At 40.0% G+C, this 25,385-nt stretch overlaps 1 protein-coding gene across 13 annotated transcripts in view; it reads left to right on the top strand.

The window, feature by feature from the left end:
* celf2 (cugbp, Elav-like family member 2) overlaps window positions 1–25,385 on the top strand; it is a 181,722-nt gene that overhangs the window by 149,186 nt on the left and 7,151 nt on the right. For 5 of the 13 annotated variants that reach the window (XM_063905342.1, XM_063905331.1, XM_063905332.1 and 2 more), the window contains 5 exons: window positions 7,498–7,659; window positions 10,144–10,207; window positions 19,226–19,354; window positions 21,947–22,126; window positions 23,463–23,606. In XM_063905342.1, the coding sequence (XP_063761412.1) occupies window positions 7,498–7,659; window positions 10,144–10,207; window positions 19,226–19,354; window positions 21,947–22,126; window positions 23,463–23,606 (679 nt within the window). Of the gene's footprint in view, window positions 1–7,497; window positions 7,660–10,143; window positions 10,208–15,497; window positions 15,815–19,225; window positions 19,355–21,946; window positions 22,127–23,462; window positions 23,607–25,385 lie in introns of those variants that run through there. The other 8 variants (XM_063905333.1, XM_063905337.1, XM_063905340.1 and 5 more) reach the window with 6 other exon arrangements.

Consider the following 25,385-nt stretch of genomic DNA (forward strand, 5'->3'; position numbering starts at 1 on the left):
TTTATTTTCAAATCATGGAGCCCTAGCATAGGTTGAGTGTGTTTGTATTATGTTATTGTATTTCCACATTGTCAATTCTGGAATATCCTACGCTCTCTCGCTGCATCGCAATATTATTTGCCATAGTTATGTACCTCATTCCAATCCACCTATTACATTTCCAAAAATGGCATGTTGAAGACTGTTTGAACAAATAAGTCCCCGCCACTTTTCAACACAAAGTGACTTCCTTGCTGTGGATATCATTGAAGTGTGTGTGGATTTACGCTGAGCAGCAGCGGCGGCGTTTCTGTATGAGTAGAAGCAGTGACACTCTCCACCGACGGCGTTAGCATTAAGCTGGAATTATCCTCTTTCTGAGCCAGGTAAACACTGCCAGTGTCCCTCCGCTTTTATCAGGCACACAGAAAGAAGCCTTAAACCATAACGATATTGCAGTGGACAATAGCAAAATACCTTCATTTCCATTTGAAAACACGCCGTCTAGCCCCAGGCGGGCCCAAATTGCCGCAACCGTTTGTTAATGTTCCTCAGTTTTTGCAATTTAAAAGTAATTACTTTGGGTCCGTGTGAGGGAATGAGGTCTGGTAAATAGAGTTTGGTTATTGTCTTGGCTCTATTGCACTCCTCTGTCTTAGATGGAGCAAGATTGTGCGTACATGTCATGGATAGAAAAGAAATGGGAATGTGTGTGTTGATGGCCCTGTCACTGTCATATCCATTCTCATTATGGCGTGACATTCAGGTACACGGTGGCACACACACACACACACGCTGGCTGAATGTTAGGCCCTAATGAAAGTGGATATGAGCGAGACAGGTAATTCACTGTCGAACTTCTGAAGACACACACAGGAAGTGGGCTGGCTTCGTTGTGTTGTATTTGTGCTTTACATTATCTACTCCTTTTATAAATACTCATTTAGCACTCAGCTCCCCCTGTGCGACGCTCCATCAGCACTGATTTCTGTTTCCGACGCTCCTTTTTCTCCCCACATGACACTAGAGGCCCACTCAAACATTATCCTGCCCCCTCTGCATACAAAAACACACACACACACACACACATTCTAGACACTGATGCACACGCGTTCGAGCGCATGTAAACGAGACCTTAAGTAGAGCATGAGAGACAACAGAGCAGTGTCTGTTTTAATAACAAACAACCACATCAACTGTGGTACAGAGGATCGGACAAGAGAAGGAAATATTAGAATAATAAGGGCTGATGTTGAACAAGAGGGCCATATAAAGCTGGATGATCCCATAGGTGTGTCAGTGTAACTATATTCTGAACACAACTTTAGGTGAATATATGTAAACAGTTTTTATTCTGTTTACCTTGTCTTATTGCTGTTGCTGCTTTTCAGCCCAAATTTCCCAATGGGGGTCAATATACATTACATTACACTACATTTCATTTGGCTGATGCTTTTATCCAAAGAAACTTACAATAAGTGCAAAACCATAGAGATTCAAGTGCAGATATATTCACTTCAAGCAAGTCGTACCATTCTGAGTGCTTTATATTATCTTATAAAATCAACTTAGAAACTGATTTATCAAGAAAGATACTTTTTTGGCTGTGTTTGATCACATCTGACAAAGGATTTATAAATGTTTGGGGTGTTTATCACCAGTTTTGTAAAAATCCATTAAAAAAATGTTTTTGATTGATATGTAAAATGTTATCAGTTTTAGGGAAGCTAAAAAAGCTAAAAAATACATTAAAAAAAGATTGCTGAAATCAGTTATTAAAACATATTGATTTATTAAGAAATAATTGACAAATTAAACCAGTATCTGTAGAAGGAACCACATTGAAAACCAAGGAGAATATAGGCCAGAGTGAAGTAGTGATCACTGTCATTTTGAAAATGCTATATGGACTAGTGCGATATTCAAATTAGAGGAGGCACAATATATGTTAAAGGTCAAATATATTTTAAAGTACAGATTTTAATAGAATGTTTGAACCGTTGTGTAACAAGAGGCTTACAAATCTTATTCTACTGACTCAACGAAAGATATTTATTTGGTACAGGTCTACTGAGAAAAATCACTCCTTGACATTTTAATGGTTTTTGAATTGCAAAAAATGACCAATCACTTATTGTAGTTGCAATATCAGTCAAAATAATCGCAATTACTTATTTTCGGGTAGCACCCTTTTTAATGCTTTACTCAGTGCTTTTGGTGTGTCAGATGTTATTGGGACAAAAGGTTATAAAAATGTGCTCGGATACTGCACACTTGTGCGGACAAGAGAGCCTCCTGCTTCCCTTGTAGTAGCTGCAGATAACATGGTTTGACATTTAAAGCCTCTGTGAGGGGTAAATAAATGAGATGGAGGAGGCTCCGAGCATAAACTCTCTTGAAAGCTATGAGAGATTGATTGGCAAGGTAAACGAACCGGAGCTTATAAGTTCAGTTTGCATGTATGCTTCGGAGAGATGGGAAATGTTGTGTGAGGCTCTCTCCACGCTTGTCTCTGAGAGTTGACTTCAGGGAGCGCACTCAGCTTTATTAGGGAGAGAACTCCTGCTCAAGTCTGTAGCTTCTGACAAAAAGTTTAACTTCTCTGCGTTTCAGGTCAAACCACGGCCTGACGCAGGTGCTGAGGTGTATATTTAAAAGCTGTCATTACATAATTATACATATGGATTCGCTAATTGTGCCAGATGCTTATTGCTATGCCTGCAGTATCATTTTGAGAATATAGGCTGTCATGTGTCGTGGCTACTCTGACGCACATGTCAATTACATAGAAACACACACAACGCAGAGGAGATTTCTGCTTCTGGAGACACTGTATGAGGCACAATCCACCTTCTTGAGGATGAAAAACATTGATACCCAGATATCAGGGGCTAAAATCATCCAAACTGTTGGAATTATTCAGAAAAGGTATCTAAGTAAAGGTTAAGTAAGGTCTTTGGTCAACACAAGCTAAAAGATTTTCATGTTTTGTCCTACGATAAAATACGTCAGTAAATACCCCACTGGCTAACGTCTTAAGCTTGTGTGGTAAAACAGTGGTTGCTGGGCAGCCGTATAGCTCAATTGGTAAAGGGAAAGACAAACAAACAACACTAGAACTAACCAGGGACACTCAGAAGACACAGGAGGGGCAGAAACAGGGACATCCAGAACACGAGAACAGGAACCAAACCAAGGGAAAAACGACAGCAAACTCACAGAGAACACTATTGAAAGCAAGGCTAAATACACACAAGGGTAATCACAAGACAAGACACAGCTGGGGAGGGGAGGTTAAACACAGGGGCAGCACGCGAACACAATGAGACAATCAGGCACAGGAGGGAAAGGTACAAAAGTAAAACACGAGGAGAAAATAAATGTCAAAATAAAACAGGAAACTAAAAAGACAACAACTTAGGTCATGACACTGTCACTACAAAAGGCACTGGTTGCCCAAAAATATCTTTAAAGAAGAAAAAAAACATGGTTGCTACATAAGAGACCAAATGAGACTACTAAATGTCATTATGTTGGACATAAGCCGCCTTTAGCTTAGCGGTATTGAGATCATGTCATGTGTAGCCTAACGCTAGCTTTTTACTTTTGGTGATCGCGCGTACGGTTTAAAAATTCTAAATCAGGTGTTAATATGTGGAGATATCCTACTAAACAACACGCTTAAGTATCATAAATGTGTAGCTTTTGTTCAGCAATATTCAAAAATTCAATGAAAACATTCCATTGCTTTTTTGTGGAAGCCCTTTCGATGCTATTTTCTTGGGTTGGTCAACAAAAATACATCATCCCTATATCACTGCTACGTATGACTTTCCTAGAGACTATAGTTTATTATACATACACTCACCCATAAATGAATCAGATAAAAAACACATAACATAGAGATGTGTTTGTTTGGAGATGATTTATGAGGGTCAGTCATCTTGCTAAAGGATGATTGACATTGAGTGCTTTCAATGATCCAAACCATGCAGAAAAAGTATCCACGTGAGGCATTTTTGTGAAGCAGATTTGTAAAAAATTGTAAGACACCTAACAAAAATAACATTTCAGAGAGGTTTTCCCCGTGGAATTGTCTCCCGGGGAGAAAGATTTCTGTGAGTGCTTTATTCTCTTCGGATGTTGTGCAACGTTAGAGACAGTCTGCCGCTGAAAATCTCTCTCCTAAAATAGTATCAAAAATAAATTGATGCTCCACCACCGGTATTGAGTTAATGACATGTTATTTTGGAGATATCTGAATCTAGAGAGCTTTAAACGCAAAGCAGTTTCAACTTTTTAATGACTACAAAGTTTGATGGTTAACGTTAATTGACGGTTATTAATAAATTCAGTGTATTGTTTTATCTTTTCAATCTACAAGGGACTCGTGGAATATTCTAGAGATGCAGAATCACCATGTTGCCCCTTGCTGTTTGTCCAGTGGTGGCCTATCAAAACAAATCAGATGCTTTGCTTATAATAGCTACACACAACATAAAGTGTGATCAGACCCAGTGGCAGAGTTTTAACAGACACCTTTTATCGACTAATATCTATAAAAATGTACTGAAAAGTATTCGGAAACAGACAACAAAATGCTTAAATTTGTTCATGAGATGGTTTGAGATTCAGGACTCTTCCCCTTTTCCTTGAAGATGAATCCGTCTTTATTTTGGGAGTGGTGGTGGGGGGGATCAGTGCTTTGCTAAAGTCACCTCGGCACTGACAAGGAGCTGAACAGGCACCTCTTCAGCTAGTTCACACTGATCCGATCGGGACGTGAACCGGCGACCCTTCGGTTCAAAGACAGAGTCCCTACAGGCCACTTCCGTTCCTTGTTAATTTTGAAGACTTAAAAAAGTGTTATTTACCAAAGATCAGTAAATTCATGGATTTGCCTAAACATTGATGTTGTTTCCCACGCATGGCTCATCAGCATGATATTCACACAGATTCTAAAATCTAAGAGTTCAAGCTGTTTCTAAATTTTAAAAAAGTATTCAAAATCCTACGCTCACAACAATGCTGGTTTAGTTTCTCTAAGTAAAACCAACACATGACACTTTCCCTCCTCATGTTCTCATCACTTAAAGCCAAACTGGACCAACCGTCCAATCCCCCGAAAAACTTTAAAGTGCAGCCGAGTCTTCAGGGAGCAGCGAGCGTAGAGGCCCCTGGCCCCCGGCCCCTCTCCCAGGGCAGGACTCTCATTCTGGGCTTGTTTCCTCCCGCTCGCTGGGTGTCAGCAGGAGTAATGAGATATTTAGCAGAGAGGTTTGGGGAGCTCCTGTCTCCGGGGGAATCGACTAACACTTTCCCTCCCAATGCAATCCTCCCTTCGTCTCCCTTATCTGTTGGCGGGCAGGGTAAAGAAGCGAAATGATGGGGGGGGGCGCAGTAAATATGGCCGCCATAACGCAGGAAACGTCATGCTCAGCTGATAACGTCCCGCCCTATCTCACAGGGAAAAACCTATACAAAGTACACTGTAAAAAGATAATGTTATAACATTTGATAACCAGCCTGCTTTCAAATTATGCATTTACTGAATAATAATTGATTTTGAAAGGTTTATATAATTTTTCTGCAAGGTTATTTTTATTTAATTCTATCCGATTGAGATTAGAAAATATATACTACATTGATCTTAAATTGGGCAATTGTTGTGTTATAGCTGCATGTTTACAAGGCCTTGCACATGAGTTTAAATATAATAAAATACGACAAAAAATAAATAAAATATTACATTTTATACAGATTAAAATTATAAATATAAATATACAGTATATCTATAGTATATATAGATATTTATAAGAAATAAAAAAAGGCTCTGTGTGATATTAATAACAGTGAAGAGGAAAACAAAATAAGAGAAGGGAAAAGAAAAATAAATCATATAAAAATATATATAAAGAAAAGAGCAAAAAAATAGAAAATAAATAAACAAAGTTACTTTTCTTCTTTGTTCATTGCTTCAGAATAAACCTCTTTCTCCAAAGAACTGCTCTCTAAATGTACTTGTTGCAGTGCCATCCAGAGTCTCTGTCACAAGAATCTGACTTTTACACACCTGTACTGACACATTCCCCCACACACACTGGGTTACACACACTTGACATATTATATCTCCTGACTGTAAAGTAGCCAAATCCCTCCTCTCCCCTGCCGAGTGCAGATCGTGCCTCAAACTAAATGTTTCAATCAAAAGCTTTTTATTCTCCCGTGGCAGATTGCCTTTGTTTCCGACGGATTCGCCCCTAGTTAGGCTTTGATTGCAGCGTGTGAGTAATTCTGTGGTGTGATAGATTATGACTCGCTTTTTTAAGCTTTGTGTGTTTCAACCGCCACTGCAACTTTCATCAGGAGTGCTTTTCACACACGGGGATAGAAATCTGGACAACTAGTCACACTTTGCAAATCTCCAAATCTTCTTCTTGCCCTCTCCACCTCTGGGTCTGGTCATCCCCATCTCTGCCTCTTTTTTTTTTTTACACACTCTCCCTCTCTCACACATGCTAATACACACACATACACACATTCAAGTCTCTCTTCATATGAGATGATGAAATAGTTGGCGAACTCAGGAAATCTGTTTCTGGTGAAAGTGTTCTGGACTTGGAGATAACTGAGCCCTTGTGGGCGGAAGAAGAAAGCCCACTGGCTTTAGAGTCAACTTTCCTGTGTGACTCTGTGTGCGTTTGTGTCGTGTGTGTGTGTGTGTGTGTGTGTGTGTGTGTGTGTGTGTGTGTGTGTGTGTGTGTGTGTGTGTGTGTGTGTGTGTGTGTGTGTGTGTGTGTGTGTGTGTGTGTGTGTGTGTGTGTGTGTATTGTATTTGGTGGCTTTAATTAAGATTTTTTATTTTCTCTGCTTATGTAAAGCTTGTTAATACAGAACTGTGTCTGTGTATGTGAGTGTGTGTGTGTGTGTGTGTGTGTGTGTGTGTGTGTGTGTGTGTGTGTGTGTGTGTGTGTGTGTGTGTGTGTGTTTCGACTCATCGTCAAAACCTGAATTTCCCTGCCGTTATTATACTGTATTTATTCAGTGTATTTATCAATGTAATGTTTAGGTGTGTTTCCTAACTGCTTTTATTGTATACAGCATAACATGTGTGTGCTGGCAAAAAGCAGATTTCCTAATTGTCTTTTGTCTCCCCCTTCCCATTTTTTTTGTCTCCCCTCTCTCCGTCTATTCTTTTCTTTTTATAAATGCTTTTCTGTTTTTCTTGCTCTTTGTTCCTCTTCTTCTCTTTCCTCCTCCTTCTCTCCTTTCCTCTCCTTTTCCCCTCTTGTATCTTCCTCTTCGTTCCTATTTCCTCTCTCCATTTCTCTTTTACTTTCTCCTCTCTCTTTCATCTTCCTCTTCTATGTACTTGCTTGTCTCTTCTCCTCTCATATCCTCTTCTCCCCTCTCCTCTTGCCTTCATCTTCCCTCCTATTTTCTCTCCTCTACATTCTCTTGATTCCTTTCCTTCTCCTTCCTCATCCCCTTCCCTCTCCCCCTCTTCCTCCATCACAGGGCTGCTCGTCTCCCATCGTGGTGAAGTTTGCCGACACCCAGAAGGACAAGGAGCAGCGGCGTCTGCAGCAGCAGCTGGCGCAGCAGATGCAGCAGCTCAACAGTGCGACCACCTGGGGGAGCCTGACGGGCCTGGGGGGCCTCACCCCACAGTACCTGGCTGTAAGGAGAGCCGCCTCCCTCACCTCTCCCCCCTCCTCCTCCCCTTACTACACCACCATGGTCAACACAGACGCAGTCAGTGCCCATATCCCAAAACATCCAACCTGAAAAATCCCCCCAAGTCTTCCTCCCTTCTTTCCTTTGTTCCCTAATTCCTCTCCTCCATCCTCTATTCTGGGCTGCAGCAGATGCAGCAGCTCAACAGTGCGACCACCTGGGGGAGCCTGACGGGCCTGGGGGGCCTCACCCCGCAGTACCTGGCTGTAAGGAGAGCCGCCTCCCTCACCTCTCCCCCCTCTTCCTCCCCTTACTACACCACCATGGTCAACGCAGCTGCAGTCAGTGCCCCAATCCTAAAACATCCAACCTGAAAAATCCCCCCAAATCTCCTTCCCTTCTTTCCTTTACTCCCTTATTCCTCTTCTCCATCCTCTATTCTTGGCTGACTGGGAAATGAGGTTTCTGAACAGGACGCTGAAAGCCAATAATATTTTAAATATACCAGAATTTTTTTCCATACATTCTCAGTTTTTTTTACCTACAGTATAAGGGCACTTTCTCAATGCAAGGACATATTTTTATAGATTTTGTCCAAAGCAGATACATGTTTTGGGCCCAAAATAACAATTTTATTATCTTTATCCAATGCTGTCTCCTAGAAATATCCTTGAATAGCTTGGTATTGAAAAAGTATCCATGGCATGAGACAGCACATATATATATCTTTGTAAATGTAATCACATTCTTCCCTAACATTTGTTAAAGTGGTTGAAACCTCAGTGTCATTTATCAAAAACTCTACCTTTTAGTGTAAACCTATGTTTCAGGACCCATGGTTTACCTATGTCCTCTCTGGATTTCCTTCTTATGCTGAACATAATCTTTATCCAATGACAATCATATACTGTATCTCTAAATTTGGTCATTTTTCAATTTCGACAAACATTTTAAATTGACTGACAAAGACAAAAGAAATCACACAAAAAAAACGTACCAATATATTCACCTATTATGTTAAATTCTTAGGGATTTTGTGGGATTAAACCAAAAAAATAGATGTGTGGGGACAGTGTTGGGCCCCTGGGAGTCCACTGATCCCCAATTTGAAGAATCCTGCAGTGGAGGGTTTGCTGCTCAGCATCTGAGACCCTTGGCAGTTCATTTGTTTGATTTGGGGAATTTTCTTGTTTTAAAGTAGTGTTCAGAAACCTCATTCTCTCCCTGTGTCTTCAGTCTTTACATTTTCAGAGCCTTAAACTCGGGACTCTTCCTGTACAAAGACTCAACCCTTCCCTCAATTGCTCTTCCCTTTCTAAATGAACAGCCCAAATTCCCCTTATAATACATATGCAAAAGTCTAGAGCTATGTTAAGTGCAATTAACACCCCTCAGCCAAGGAAAACATCCCACCTTTACTGGCTATTAATTAATTTTCTCGTGTGAAAATGTGAGATGTTTTTCTAAATCAGGCTCCAATACGTGTCTGCTCTGTCAGTCCCCTTTTAGAGTGATTAAGCTGCATTCTGGATGGAAAGAAGTCACACACACAATATAGAAACAAGATGTTAATTTGCTGTTAATTCAAGTCTTTGGAGGATGACTTTTTGACAGCATCAGTATTCCACTTTTGTTTTGGAATCTAATTAGTTGGCTAGATTAGAGCTTTCATGCTCAACTTGTCTGGAAGAATCACGCTGGAATACAAACAGTGTTTGCTTAGAGGAGGGATCAAACTATATTAGCAGCTCATTTACTCAGCGAGTACTGAGGCAAAAACCACAGTAAAGCTCTCATCATTAGCTCCTCATGTTGCGTTGTATAAGCATGCATTTAGCTCTGTGTGACCAAGCTTTTGGTCACTGCTTACCATTCATAAAATATACATAATGACCCATATATGCGTTACACCTACTTAGCCAAATTCGAGGCTCAAAGGCTTTATTGTCATATTCATAATCGCTAGTTTTGGCAATGAAAACTGAAAACTGAAAACTCCCAGGTTCTTACAACAAAGCAGCATAAATAAACATAAGATATAAATATTGAAGAAAGTGCAAACAAAAATGTAAGAAAAATAGAGAAGAGTCTGTTTTATATGTGTAAAATAGAGTAAGATCAAATAAAAACAGAATTTCAATCAGTGCAGTGGCAGTTTGGGGAAATTATGATCAATGGGCCCATTTCCAGTGAAATTATTCACATTTTTAGATCAAAATGTTTTAAATGTACTAAAAAAATGCTATATATTTTAATGAAACACCTTTAATTCAATGAAAGTAGTGATCAATAAGTGTTTTTTTTTCTTGAAACCACCCCATTTAGAAAAAAGGAACCATTTTTATTAACATTTAGCAACGGCTCACATTTGACCCAACAAGAAGGTGAAGCTCTCTGTATCCACGCAGCTCACTATGTTTCTCCCTCTTCTTATTCTCTGCCTTTGTCTCTCCTCCTTTCTTTCTTTCTCTCTCTTTTCCCCATCAGTTGCTCCAGCAGGCAACCTCCTCCAGCAACCTCGGCGCCTTCAGCGGGATCCAGCAGATGGCCGGTGAGTCCAAAGAAAGTAGTTGATAAAACCTTCACTGTACGGCGATTAACGACGGGAACGGACCCTTTGTTGCGCCTGTTTTTTTTTTCACAGACTTCTAAAAGAGGACGAAAGAGCATAACAGATGAACTTGCGTGGTGCGGTAAAGAGAGAGATCTCTGCCCTGAAGATTTATTAACTGTTGCTAAGAATTGTCTTGATCTTTTAATGAGGCCAGACGAAGAGTTGTGCCCTGGGCGTGTAACAGTAGCACCAAGGCTTTGCCGGGGATGGATGAATCGCAGTAAGGGGTAGGGGTGGGGGTGGGGAGAAAAGGGAGTGGAGCAAATGGGTGAAAGTGGGCTCTCATGTGGGTATCTTGCACTGCAGACTGGCGCCATCTAATGCTCTCTTCCTCTGTCACCTGCACTCACAGATTTCTTTTCAAAGCATCTGCAGGTTTATGGAAAATTGAAGCCTTTTATAGATATTTTAATGGCACAAGAATACATTTGGTGTTTTAAACCTCGTTATTAAGTAATTAAAGGGCAGGGAAAGACACATTTAGAGACTAAAGTGAATTTAAAACATAATACAAATGTTAAAATGCCAATGGGGTCCAAAGCAACCTGAATAATACAACATGAGTTTAGAGATGTCTGTGAGACTTATAATAATTAGGTCTTCAAGCCAGTTTAAAGAACAAAAAAATCCATTTTGCAATGGATGTGGCCGGTGGAAGTTTTTCAAACTCTAAATGGGTTGAGTAAGAGAAAGGACACCGAGAAGTAAAGTGGTAAGGGACAGTGAAATTCTCCTAAGTGAAGCTGAAGCCATAGGAAATGCATAATGCATTAACCCAGTTCTGTATTAATCCGAGCCTTGAGCGTGCCAGGAAGACTCCTATTAAATGTTGAACAAGATAAAATCTCTGTCTTTAAGTAATATAATTTTTGGGCTTTAAATGTAGGTTATTTAAGACTTCCAGGGACCCGTGGATACTCGCTTTCATCATATCTGACTTTTTCTTTCTTTCCATTAAACTTTCATTCTTTTTTTTTCTTTATTTTAAGCCTCTTTTTGCCGAATCTCTTGCGCCTCCCACCTTTTTCTATCACACTTTCTTACCTCACCTTAACGCCTCCCTCCAGCTTTCGCACTCTGTCTGTTCTCCCTCCTTCTCTCTACTTCCTCTATCCATCTGTGAGTTTCTTAGCAAGATGTCGGCTCTTAATTCCACGCCGTAGTCGTAGGCAGTTTACTTGTGGAAGACAGGATGAGGAAATTGCGCAGACACAATAACATTTCTGAGTGTGGTGGGAGTTTCTGAAAAGTGGCCGTCTTGTATCCTGCAGTTTGCTGTCGTGTTCCCCTGAGTTACAATGCCTTGCAGTTTCCCTCTGGCTGATTTAAATTTTTTGCTCAGTGAGCTCAAACACGCATTTCCTCACAACCACACACTCGCACGAATAAATAGGCTGTGGGATTTGGAAGCGAGGGAGAGTGACGGTGTCTGAATCTGGAGATCTGTTGGTCCTCCATCTGCGAGAGAGTTAGCATTAGTGATTGGCAGGAGATGTTACACAGCTGAATGACATCTGGTCCCAGTCTTTAACACGAGGAGCTGAAAAGCTGAGAGGCTTCAATTACACCAATGAGCATTCAATTAGACGCAGCCAACGCCAGCCCAGCGCTGCCATACAGGCTGCACACACACACACATGCATCCTCGCACACATATGTGCTCACAGTCCCTCACACACACACACACGCACCATCTGCACAGCCCGGATACTGTGATGTGGGGAGTAGATTCTATTTGTCTCTCTTTCTTTCTCCGTACGGCTCCACTTTACTCCTCTCTAACCCAGTTACTCTTATATCCCGCCTGCTCCTTTTGTCCATATGACTGCCTTCAACGTTTATATGAGGGAAATGACCTTTGACAGAGGCAAGAAAGATTTGTGGTGGAGAAGCTTTGAGGAAAGGGTAAAAAGCCACTGTGGAGAAACAGAGGGAAGGAAAATATAAATGAAGGAAAGGGAAGCATGGAAAAGAGGATTGGAAAATGAAGGAAAAAAGGAGTAAAGTAAAAGACAGGATGGAAAAGGAAATAACGAGGGATTATCCATGATAAATGTGTAAAAGGGAAGGTAGGAAAAGAAATGAAGATAAAAATGGGAAAGGGAAAGGGAAGCAAACAAATAAAGGGAAAAGGGTGATATGATTGAGGAAGGAAAAATACAGCAAAGAGGATGAGAGGGCTCAAAAGCCAAGGACAGTGAAATAAGGGGGAGGAGAAAGTAAAGAAATCGAAGGAAATGTAACGGTAAAAGGAGAATTTAAAATGAAAGAAACGCCAGAGAGAGAAAACAGGATAGTAAAAAAGAGCAAAGACAATGATGGAGGGAATAATGTGGGAGAAATTGAGGATAAGGAGTAAAAAGGAACATTTAAAGGAAAGGAAAGGGTAAGAAATCTAAAATGTAGTAAAGAAAAGACAAAGGAAGAGGTAAGGTGCTTGAATTAAGGATAATGTGAATGAAAGGAATGCCAAGAAAACTAATGAAATGTCAGTCAAGGTGAGGGGAAGTAGCAACAGAATGGCTCTACATTTAAACATGCCATCGCGGGAAGTGGAAGAAACAACGACAGCGGCTGTTTTCATTCTCACCTTGCGTAGAAGTAGAAATCCATTTCAGCTTTTGATGTGTCACAGAAAATTTGAGAAAATCACTTTGAGGACAAGATTGGTTTTGGCTCTGATGTAAGTAATCACAGATTAGTCAAAAAAAGTCACACACAAAAGTACTCATTAAAGTAGGCGTACACACTCTGGGAAAAACAACATTTAGAAACTGGCAGTGGCCTTTTTTCACATGTTACTAACCCCTGTGCCTCACTCGGGACATTGTTTGCTTTTCATTTTAAGTGTGTCCATGTCTTTGGTTGTGTTAAGGCATACGGCATATATTTGAGGTTTTGTGAGTTGTTATTTAGAATTTTACCTCAGCTTTTTTATTAAGTCAATCCCTCGCACAACTGTCCCCATTGAAACTTATTAAGACCAACATTTTTTTCATCCCACAGCAATTACACCGTAACATCATGGATTAAAAATATATCAAGCTTTCAATCTAAAGCCCTGATTCAAAATGATTGTTTTTAATATTTTCACCATATTACGCCTATTTCACAAGTTGGGAGACGTGACATTTATTCTTAATTTGTGGCCAAAATTAGCAGCTTTATATAGGATTATAAGTGAGAAATTGACTGAAAATGGGACACTTGAAGAGAATATAATACATATGAATATATTGTATTTTTACGGCACTTTTGGGGTTGGTTGAAAAAACTGAACTTATTGAAAGTGGCAGTGGTCTTTTTTAAATATTGAATTAACCTATGAAAAGTGTGCATCCCAGCGATGAATCCAGCCAGCTGTTGGCATTGGCTGCTTCCACTTTGTTTCCGGGTGAAGGATATCTCTGTTTGGATTTTTACAACATGGATCTTCATGGTGTCTTGTTTGTGTGTGTCTACTTGTATGTGTGTGTGCGTGAGTGTGTGCGTATTCCCATGGTACTGTATATACACCCAGGCTGTATATACGACACATACACCTCACATTGACAGTGTCCGTCCTCTAACTCTAACAAGCTCAGTGGAAGCTTCCTGTGGTAAGAACTGGTGACTGATTCTGTTTCTGCTTTATGAGCGTCTGCCTCATAATGTTCACACACTTGCATAAACACACGCATCCACGCAGTGAGGTGAAAGGTTTAGTTGTTCGCACAGAAGGTGTTTTATAGCCTTTGCTTCACCATCGTTTGGGTGTTGGCATGTAGTCATTAATTATGCTTAAGTACAGGGCCGTATGCTTATGCCAGCAGGCAGATTAACAATGTGCAGAGTTCAGCCTGCAGGTACTACAGCGGTGCTGAGTGGGGCACAGTTTCATCTTTATTATCTGTATTTTTAAAGCTAAAGGACTCAATAATGGGCCTCCGTGACTAGAGCATGACTGATGTCGACAGGAGGCCGATTACTACAGATATAAATCACATCAGCTTCCTGAATTCAAGTGTAAAATACATATTTTCTGTTATTTTATTATGGATGCACAGATTTATTTCTCGAGTACCTACATTTTTCAACTTATTTCAGCCGCTACCATAAACACCATATTTTTTCCACTCAATTGCAGATAACAAAAAGACTTTGGATTTAAAATACTAAAATGCTCAATTGTATCTTGAAGGCCAGTACTTTTCCAAATAAACAAATTATCCAGGAAAAATAAGAAAACTATTTCAACTTCCACTGAAAAAACGTGGACTTTTATGTGAAATTGATTGACAACATACATTTAATTAAAGCCAACGTTTCCATTTTTTCAGTTTAAGTTACATTTAAGACATACTTAGCTTAATAGCCATATTTATTTTTATGCAACGTAATGCAGGCAATGTTTCATATTGGCATTTTCAGGTCGATGCCAATAGTTAACTGACAATAAATAGAGTAAAAATAAATCTTGCCTCAGATAATATTTAAATATTATTTTTTCTTCAAAACTGGTCATATGGATTGATCAACAGTTGAGAAAATTAACCAGAGTTCATCTGAAATGTAAATGTATCTTTGTTATCCATCGACAGATGTTGGTACGGCTTCATAAGGACTTGAAGGCATCATTTAATACTAAATACTATATTTCTTTAAGCCGCAAGAGTTCCACATCAGTCAAGCTCTAATCATAACCCAGTTAAGTAAACTGTATATTATTAAGGACCATGTAGGTTGTATTTATAGCTGAGAAAATAAGGAGTTAAATTTCATTTGATATAATTAGCAAAGAAAGCCAAAGATAACTCGCCCAGGAAGGTTAGTTTCTTCCTGTATTTCTCCAGCCTTCTCCACGCAGTGTTCCCTGGAAAGAAAAATATAAGTTTAACTAAATCACTGAGATTATTTTTGGCGCCAGAGCAGCTCAGAGAAATGAACCAAACCTCAACACTAGAACAGCTGCTTTTACTGATTTAAACACATTTGGGACTTGTTAGCAAAATCAGCTGCTGTAGTTTGCCTTCACACACTGCAGACTCTTCACAGGGGCGAAGATACGCTAAAGATAGAGCAGAAAAAAACACTATTTCCAGGCACAAAAGTACAGCATACCCACACACTCTGTTATTCCTCCGCACATGATGCAGCTAACTCGTCCTCTGGTGCTATGTCCCGGTCCAGCCACGGCTCAGCCTCCCTCCCCAGGTTTGACCCCACCCTCTCTGGCTCCTCTCTCCAGGTATGAGTGCTCTGCAGTTGCAGAACCTGGCCACTTTAGCAGCGGCAGCGGCGGCGGCCCAAAACTCAGCCAGTCCCTCCAACGCAAACCCCCTGTCCACCAGCGCCGCCTCCCTGGGAGCGTTGGCCAGCCCAGGTAACACCGCAGCAACTCAGGTCGGGGGGTCCGACGCCGGGGGGGCCAACGCCTGCCTCCGCTCTCCACCGTTACCATTGTTGTCGCCCCGGCACTCCACCGCCATCACTGAAACCATCAACCAACCGAAACATCTCCATTGTTCAGACCTCCGTCAGTGTTCTTTCTGGCACATTCCCATGGTGTGTGTATCCACCGCTTCTCAGACCTCCATCTCCATAGAAACCATGCTGTGTTATGATGCACCGCCCACCTGCGTCCTCAAACCACTTCCTCACCAGCACCATCCCGTCATACACGCACTGTATATGTGTGCGCGTGAGCATGTCTGTGTGTTCTGTGCTTATATGTTTGCGTCCGGTGTGTTTTCTATTTTAAATTCTTTGTTTGTGCTTCACAGAAACTTTAGGTCGGCAGATTTGTTGTTTCGGGGTTTATTTGCACCTGTATGTGTGTGTGTTGGTGTTTTTAGGGGGGTTTAAGAACTAGTAGGTTGATGTCTGAACTCGGCGCAGGTTAAATATCCTTCCTCTTTCTTCCCACCCTGCCTCATTCTCTCCCGTCCTTATGTTCCTTCTCGTTGCCCTCGTCTTTTTGCTTTTGACAAGCCTATCCTGTTTCTGCTCCATCATCCTCTCCTTATATGTCGGCGCGGCCTCGCTCCAGCAGCCGTGGTTTTGCAGTCTCTTTTGGAGCGCACTCCCAACAGAGCATGAATATGAAAAGCTCCCACACCTCACACCTTCCTCCTTCACATAGAGTGGTGCAGTGATGATGTATTTTTGTGGGCTGACCTGTAAGTTCAGAAATCCTTTTGTCCAACGGGGAAATGTACATTATTACAACATCAGGTATTGCAGATAAAGTGAGGAGAATAGATTTGCATATTAAAAATTAAAGATGACTAAGTATGCACACGTTATTAATAACACATTAAGTAGAAAAACTAAAACAAAATAGCAGATAAAGAACCAGTGCAAACAGTGCGGGTTTGGCGCCCATGGTCCGACTTAAAGATAGAAACTAGCATCGCAATGGCTCCCTCAACAAAGTTCCAAGGGTATTTTTTTTATTGAATTTAAGATAAGGAAGAATATCTGCTTGGTGGCAAACACACATTTATGATACTTCAAAAGCGTTAACGCTAGGCTTTAAAGGAACAACATCATGGTCACATGACTTTGCAACACCACCGCTAAACTAAAGGCGCCTAGTGTTGTAACTTGTTAGCTGACATTCACCACTGCGGTAATTACTGCGGTATTTTATGTCATAGAAAAACATCTCTACAGCTAATGGTACCACCGACCTTATTTCAAGCTTCTAACCAAAAACCGCTCAAGAAAAGGTTGAATTTAAGATAAGAGCTCATATCCGGGTTTAAAGATTCATTCCTGCACCACTCCCTTAATGCTGCTTCTACATCCCACTTGTTTTTGTCTCGTCTTTTTCTACTCTCAGTCTCTCCACACAACTCACCTCTTCTCTTTTGTTCCTCCATTTCCTCTCTCTGACTCTGAATGTCAGTCCAACCTTGAATAGTACACTCTCAGGTTGAGCAGCGTGAATGAGTGGCGCTATACTGCATGTGTCAATGAAAGTGAAGAGGTGATAAGCATAGACAGTTCTGCATGGAGAAAGGCAAGCATTTCTGTTTTTTGCACCATGTGGCGACATAACGTCCCTTTTATCACACCATTTCTTCGTGTATTCAGCAACAATCCTGCTTTGTTGGCATCGCTTTGATGAGATCAACGGTAAATGAAGAGACTACATTTTCTTTTGTCAGGGAAACAGAACGAGGTTGCGAGCTTTGTGCACCATACTCTCCCGCCATCTCACCCACCGCTACTGACATAGCAGTTCATGTATGGCACACATTTCACATTGGTGTGTGTCCAGGTGTATGTGTGTGTGAGTTTGTGTCCACTGTGTTAAACTGTGTGTGTTTTTGGTGATTTAAAATGTGCTCTTAAAAAAGTCCTTTAAATATTCTGCAAATAAGAGAGAATTCTAAAAGTTCCACACTTTCCGAAAGATTACTGTTAGCATAAAAAGTCTGCTCTGACTGTGCTCTTGCCTTTCTGTACATATGTCTGCTTTTCTTGGATGGTTCTTGTGTTTTTTTAATGCTACTACAGCATCACTTTGAATGCAGCACTCTTTCAATGTATCTGTTTTTGTGAATATCTTTTACAGCTGTATTCTCTCTGTGTTTTTATCCTCGTATGCTTGTGTCCACAAGTTTGCGTAGTTATGTTTTAAAACATCAGTGTACCTTTTTAATTTAGGATCTTAGAACCATAAAGACTGAGATCATTGTGTAACAATTGGCTGCCCTAGGTTCACATTTCCCTTGAACTCTAGTGCTAATACACAGCAAGTTGTTTTTACAAATGATGAACAAAGACTTTTTCATGATTGGCCCGGCAAGCATTCATGTTCACTATGAAAGGCTTTATCTGTGCTTGCACTGAAAGAAAAGAGATCCTGCAAATACACATCTAATCTGAGAAACTAGAAAACATAGTAAAACCTCTGCCTCGGATGCAACGCAGCTTTGCACTTTTGCTGTATAATGGAAAGGTAGGGTTTTTCTCTGCACCTGGATTCAGATCTGCATTAAGTTAGACAAAAGTAATGGATCAAAGTGTTTTGTTTTGATGAAAAAGTCAGTTATAGGATTGAAATGTATCTTGCTTATGCAGCACTAGCTAAAAGAATCAGAATCGGTTTTATTATTAAGTAGGTTCACCACATACAAGGAATTTGCTTTGGTATATGTGGTGCATACAGTAGACACAGACACAGAAAGAAGAATACATAGCAAAACAAAATTCAATAAAAATAAGACTGTTACAGCTATTTTAAAATACTATATATTGTATTTAAAGTGGAGCGCTGTGCTGATTTAAACAAGGTAGTGTTGAGAAGAAATGTGCAACATGTGCAGGATTTACAATTTTAAAAAGAGCAAGATGTTTCTAGAATAATCAAATAAGTAGTTGATTAATATATTTGCTTTCTAAATGTAGATGCAGAATCATGAACAGGCCTACGGTATCTTCAGCCATTTAGAAACTAATTCAACATTATTCTTTTGGGAATAATTGAACACCATATGGTCAGAATTTGTCAATATTGGTTTCCATTTGTGGGAAAGAGCCAAATAGCAGAGTTCTCCAAAATAAACGGTTAGAAATCTGGTGTGACTGAAGAACAAATAGACATTGAATCATCGACTTTCAAATCCGAGAAACTTCAGAGCTTTGCGTCTACGTCCCTCGGTTTCAAGGGTGGTATGTTATCTCTATAAAACCTATTCTATGACACCAATTGGCCTTTTGTGATCGGAAAACCTCCTTCGTAAAAGTAAAATAAAGGCAGCCAGTCTTCTTCGCAGTGATCTCAGTTGATTGCATTTGTAACACGAATAGATAAACGCTGCGTAAAATCTACCTTTACTTCTACAAGAGGAACCTTGTTGAAGCTTGTATAACACGGCTGCTTCTTTTCTCCTACTCTCCCTCTTCACCTCTGTCCTTATCCCTCCCTACCTCCCTTCCCCCCGCTATATTCTTCTCTTCCCGAAGCACCGGGCATAACAGCAAGCTCCAACGCCAGCGCCATGAACTCTCTGACCTCTCTGGGCACCCTGCAGGGCCTGGCCGGCGCGACCGTGGGCCTGAACAACATTAATGCACTAGCAGGTAGCGTCAACAGTGAGTATTCACCCTGCCATCAGCGACTCCACCCACACATCCGCTTACCAGCATCCACACCCATCTGCAGCATCGCAACACACACTGTGAGTCGATGCAGAGAGACGCAGCGGTACAGCTCCCGGCACATTAGAGTTCGACTCATGTGGTATTTTAAAGGCCGTAGCATGTGATTTCTTTATGAAAACTGAGAATTCCTCATTCTTTGCTTTAATTTTGAAACATTTTAAGAGAAGAAAACGGGAAATCTTAATTATAACTAGTTTAAATTGGTTTATTTTTTAAAATCCTGCAGAATTCTTCATGACGTCATTATATGAAGGCCAAAAAACCCATGATGTTGTCCAACTGTAATGTCACAGCTGTACAGAGTATATCACGGTATAAATAGAAATCCTTTTATTTTAAGTACATACAGTAGTTCAGTTTAGTTCATGGATAAGATTTGATAATGTATCCATTTTTGTAGATAACAAAGTAAATAATCTACTCCACTTAAATCTATTTCATAAAAATGAAAGAAAAAACAAACACAAGGACATAACCAGGAACTACAAACAAAACCTCACTGAGTTTTGTTCTGCTATCCTCTCTCTGCAACTCAATTGCACTTGATAGTAATTTGTACTCGTTTGCTCAATGCCTCATCCATTCTTTTGGCACCAGATCTTTAATCCATTCATCCATTCATCCATTCATCCATCTCTCCATCCGCTTCCTGTTTGTGTCCTTGGTGCTGCTTGCTGACAGCGCTGGTGTCTTTCTCTGCGTGAGACCATGCTGTCGTTGTTTTACGTCGTGTTGGTTTGTTGTTTTCGTGGATTTTCTTTCTGTCACCTCTAAAATAGAACATTAATTTTTAACAATTTACTTTAAAGCGTACATGAAATATTTGATAAATGCCCTGAACAATACAAAGTAAATGTTACCATTTTAATGCTTAAATTGACTGTTCCTTTCAAGAAAATATCAATTATCCTGCCAAAATATTTGAAATTAGAGACATTTCTTCCAAGAAAACACCATTATATTACACTTTTTTGCTGAATAAATACAAAACCTGACCATTTTCATGCCGTAAATACAAAAGTGACTAGTTTTGTGTAAAAAAAACACACTTTTCTCCCCAAAAAGTAACAAACATGGACATTTCCATGCCTACAAATGTTTTCATTTTCACTCACAAACAATACAAAAGTCTAGCATATAAGTCAACGTATCATTGCCGAACAAGACTATGGTTAAGCTTTTCTGGACTTATAGTGGTTTTATAATAGGTGGTGTTTGCAGGGCAGCACCTGCGTCCGCATTAAAAGTCAAAATAAGTGTCTGCATGTTGTCTGGATTCACTTGACAGCATACTTTGACGCAGAGCAGATGCATGTTTTCTATCCACATGAGAAATGTGCAGACTGCGGCGTGTGCGGCCTGATGTTGTGTTTTGACCAGAGTGTGTGTCCTGTCTTTGACCTCCGGGGAGACGAGGCTGGGATCTTAATCAGAGCTGTTATTACAGCAGAGATCCTGTACCACCGGCCTCTTCCACCACATTATTCTCCTCTGACCTTTACCGGTCCTCGGCTGGAGTAGCTGTATCCGCTGTGTAAATCATATACGCGTGTACTCGAGCGCACTTGGGTACACACACACACACACACACACACACACACACACACACACACATCCTTTTAAACAGAACGGGTCGCTTTCGTTTTGCATCCCATTTTGTCCTGGCTAACCCTTGTCTCCGCATTGTGCACCCCCTCTCGTCCATCCACGCTCCACCAACCCTCATTTAAACACATCTAGGCCTTAATTGAATTGCAAAGGTCACCAGTGCAATTATTCCTGAATAAATGAGTGACCTATAATCCGAAGCTCTGCGGTGATAATTTATTTCACTGTGTCTGACGGTGAGGCGACAGGACGCCGAGCCAATGTCAGACCCCCTCAGACAAGTTGCCCTCCGCTGTGATATTAAGCCGTTACAAGCAGCTAATGAGTGTTACTGCTGCGTTCCTTCACTTTTCTAACCAGACTAACACCCCTCCCTCCCTCTGCGCTCCACGTGCCTGTCTTCACCCCTAAAGTAAGACGTCACAGGCTGGAAACAACACACCACACCGTGCTGCTGGGGATTGGATTTTGGCAAAATATATAAAAGTTTAACGATAATGGGATGTCACAAATCTATACCAATACATATTATGCAGCATTTAAAAGTCCATTAAACTGATAGATCATTATAAAACGTATCTGTCTTTGTCATTTTACAAGTGTTTCTGTGTTCGTCACTGCTAGCTTCTGATTTGCAGTAAACCTGTGCAGCGCTGCCTGTTATCAGCTACACCCATATTGTAATTTAATGTTAAAAGTATAACTTTGTTTGTCCCGTGTTAACAGTCTGATGTCTGACTATTGATGTGTCTTCTGAGTGTGAAGTAAAGTGAAGTCTTTGTATGTGTGTGTGACGTCTGGTTATGTTTGTGTGTGTGTGGTAATAACACAACCTTCAATGGGAGCGCTAACGAGTAAGTGCACTCTTCTTTCTTTATTGTTGGGTTTTATGTAAAGTTGCTCAAATGCTCTCAGGTATGGCGGCTCTCAACGGAGGCCTGGGTGGCGCAGGGCTGACCAATGGGACGGCGGGCACCATGGACGCGCTGACGCAGGCTTACTCAGGGATCCAGCAGTACGCCGCCGCCGCGCTGCCCACCCTCTACAGCCAGTCCCTGCTGCAGCAGCAAGGGGCCGCCGGCAGCCAGAAGGAGGGTCAGTAGCCCGGGGCCATGAGTCTGCACATCACTGCTGCTCAGTGGGAGTTAGAATCACAGTGTTTACAGTGGGAGGAGAAACTCAGAGAGCAGACATTTAAACAAACCGAGAATGATCCTTTTAATAAAAGTAGTGTCAAATCAAGGTAAATATCATATCAGTGAATTGCCAAGTTAATTTTATAGAGTAAATATGTGAACACACACTTTTTTAAATGGAGCAAGAGTCAAAATCAACAGGATTTTCTTTTGCTTCCAACATTTTGTTTCCTGCTAAAAAATAATATTTAAATCTAGAAAGCTTTGGTAATCCTTCTTGGAAAAGGAAATGATTACAAAAGAAAACAGCTTTTGATGAAGGAAAAATAACGGCTGGACTTTTGTTTGAATTGATTAAGGCTTTGTACATTGATTAAATAAATTCAAAAATATTAAATCTTAATCTATTTTTATAAATATTTAATATAAATTCAGATTTTCTGTATTTTTCTTCCAAAAAATATCCATTTGTTTATTATTGGCTGGACCAAAGCCTTTTTACGTCAGTTTTTTTTTTTAGATAAAAATGATGTACAGTTACAAAAATAAAATATATAATTAAATGTTTGACAATTTCTTTACTTCTCATTTTAAAAGGAACTGCACAATACTTCAGTAGCACAAAATGTAACCTTTATGAACCTCTCTATGAATATAATGAGAACAGTCTACATATCAGTTATTTTGTAAAGTACCACCCCCATACAGAACCTGGCAGTTGAATTTAAATGCTCACTAAAGCTTTTAACGACATTGTTGAATACAAAACAGATGATGAAATGTTTTGTAAAAACAAATACAGCCACGTTTTTTTGTCCATCTCTCATATCTGCTAACAACAAGGATCTATTTGTAAAGGCTCTTTCTTTCTTTGAGAGTTCAAAACCCTGCAGGATGACAAAAATGTGACAGGCTTCATTTAGCAGTGAAGAGCGTATTTAATGATAGTGAGAGATCTGACCTAATAGGAACAGGATTTGTAATAAAAAGAGGGGGGTGACTTACAATAAGACCCCTCTTAAGAGAGCCGAAGCGCAGCAGAAAGAAATAATGAATCAAAAGCGAGAGAACAGCTTTTTCATTGGAAAGTGGAGATACTTTTATTAAATGAAAGCATTCATGTTTGTTTAATGTTCAATACAATTGTTGTTTTAAAGTAATAACAAACCCAATGTCACGCCGTATTGTGCTTCGGCTCAGTTCCTATGACGACAGCCACAGTGTGTGCTGCCCTTCCTGCCGTTGAAAGAAATGACCTTACACTCGCCCTGTATCTCCATCCCCCCTCCCTCCAGGTCCTGAGGGTGCCAACCTGTTCATTTACCACCTGCCCCAGGAGTTTGGAGACCAGGACATACTGCAGATGTTCATGCCTTTTGGAAACGTGGTCTCTGCCAAAGTCTTCATCGACAAACAGACGAACCTGAGCAAGTGTTTCGGTACGTGTCGCACACTTGCAGATATCTTTCGTTCTTTACTTCCTCAGTCCTCAGAAAGGATGGATCATGTGGAATACTTTCTTATGGTGGAAAATTCAATAACACACACAGTTCATTTAAGAAAAATCCTACAGACCTGTGAAGTCATACTACTAACTAAACTCAAATTTGAAAACTCAACCTAACAAAATCTACCTACATTCACAAGCATTGTTAAGCAGGGACATGTTTTTAACAAATACGTTGTCATTCATTTAAATATTTCAATGGTTTGTATTATTTCTTTTACGAAGAATTATGGGCTTTAAATATATTATTGGGGTACTTTATATCTGTTACTAAATATGAAGCTTGTTTGGCATCACTGGCTACAGAAGTACTTCAGGAATCCCCTCTTTAGGCTTTTCTTTGGGTATTCTAACCTAAATATTTAGCTTTTAATTTATATATGAACAAGAACAAGTTTTAACAGATTTTACAAAAAAAATAGAAATGTCTTGAAGTCCAATGTCTTTATTTTATCTAAAATGATTACCAAATGATTCTCTCCACCACATTAAGCAGGGAATTATCAAGTAATTACAGGACCAATCCCATTAAGTATCACTATAATTTCCTAATTGCTGTTATTAATGTCCCCTCAAACCCAAACTCCAACATATTGAGGGTTGCAAAGTTGTTCTCATTATTCAGACAAACATTTGGCAGATCTTCGGCATCTAACTCATCTGAAGGTAGGGAACCTAAAGACAAATCTAAAGAGAGCCACATTAATTGAAGCTGATAAAAATCTAAGATCCACTCCTGAACTGGGACTTAAATTCTACCCTTTTTGGCTTGTAAGCTTCGACTTTAAGGTGAAATGCAATGAAATGATTTTCCTGTGATCCATAATGACAACAAAACCTAAATATAATGTATCTCCATTCCTCATGTAGCAGCTCAGGGAAAAAGGAATAAATCAAGCATGAATGTGGGATACAGCAGACAAACAGACAGCAGTGATACTTGACAGCAAAATGCATCGTGAGGACAGCTGCGAGACAAGCGAGACGAGTAGTTCACTGTGACGTTTCAGCTGCAGATATTACAAGAGGAAGTGAATCGTGCACATAACACTTTCATAAATACAGGAAAAACATAAAACAAAACATAACTTTACATCCTGCTCAAAAACTTTTACTCTGAAATGTTGACCAACAGTGACCTTTGTCAAAGTCAAAATGTTGGTGGGTTTATATTGTGTTGTGTTTTTGTGACATCTATTTAGAATTCCTTGTATTGTTTTAAGGATTTTGCCGAGTCATGCTTCACAAATGTCACTACAGCCCCTATTTGCTTTTCTATTATGTATATTGCGTATATTAACTTACAGTAGCTCTATTCTTTTAATATATTTTTAATACGACAACGCCTTCGGGAGTCAATCAATTTCAGTCTTTCTTATTGTGTACCAGGGGTGTTATTAAAAGTATATGTAAACCCGATAAATCAGATCTTGAGACAAAGAGATGATGAGAGTGTCTCTTGTAGTACTTTACCAGTTTATTACAACACAATCCTTTTATGATGAATATCATTTATAAACGCATAACGAATAAGACCCAATCTAAATTGGTCTCTGTTTGTATTTTAGATTTCATTTGTGTGTCAGGAAATGTGCTGCAAAGAGAGAAGCCATGACAGACATAACAGAGTAGCAGAAATTATAGTCGATGGGAACAATGAGGATTGTGGGAAATTCAGTAATCATTTTAAGAGATGCTAGCAAAAACCCTC

The sequence above is a fragment of the Eleginops maclovinus genome, chromosome 17 (assembly GCF_036324505.1).
Source record: "Eleginops maclovinus isolate JMC-PN-2008 ecotype Puerto Natales chromosome 17, JC_Emac_rtc_rv5, whole genome shotgun sequence".
In the NCBI taxonomy this organism is placed as follows: domain Eukaryota; kingdom Metazoa; phylum Chordata; class Actinopteri; order Perciformes; family Eleginopidae; genus Eleginops; species Eleginops maclovinus.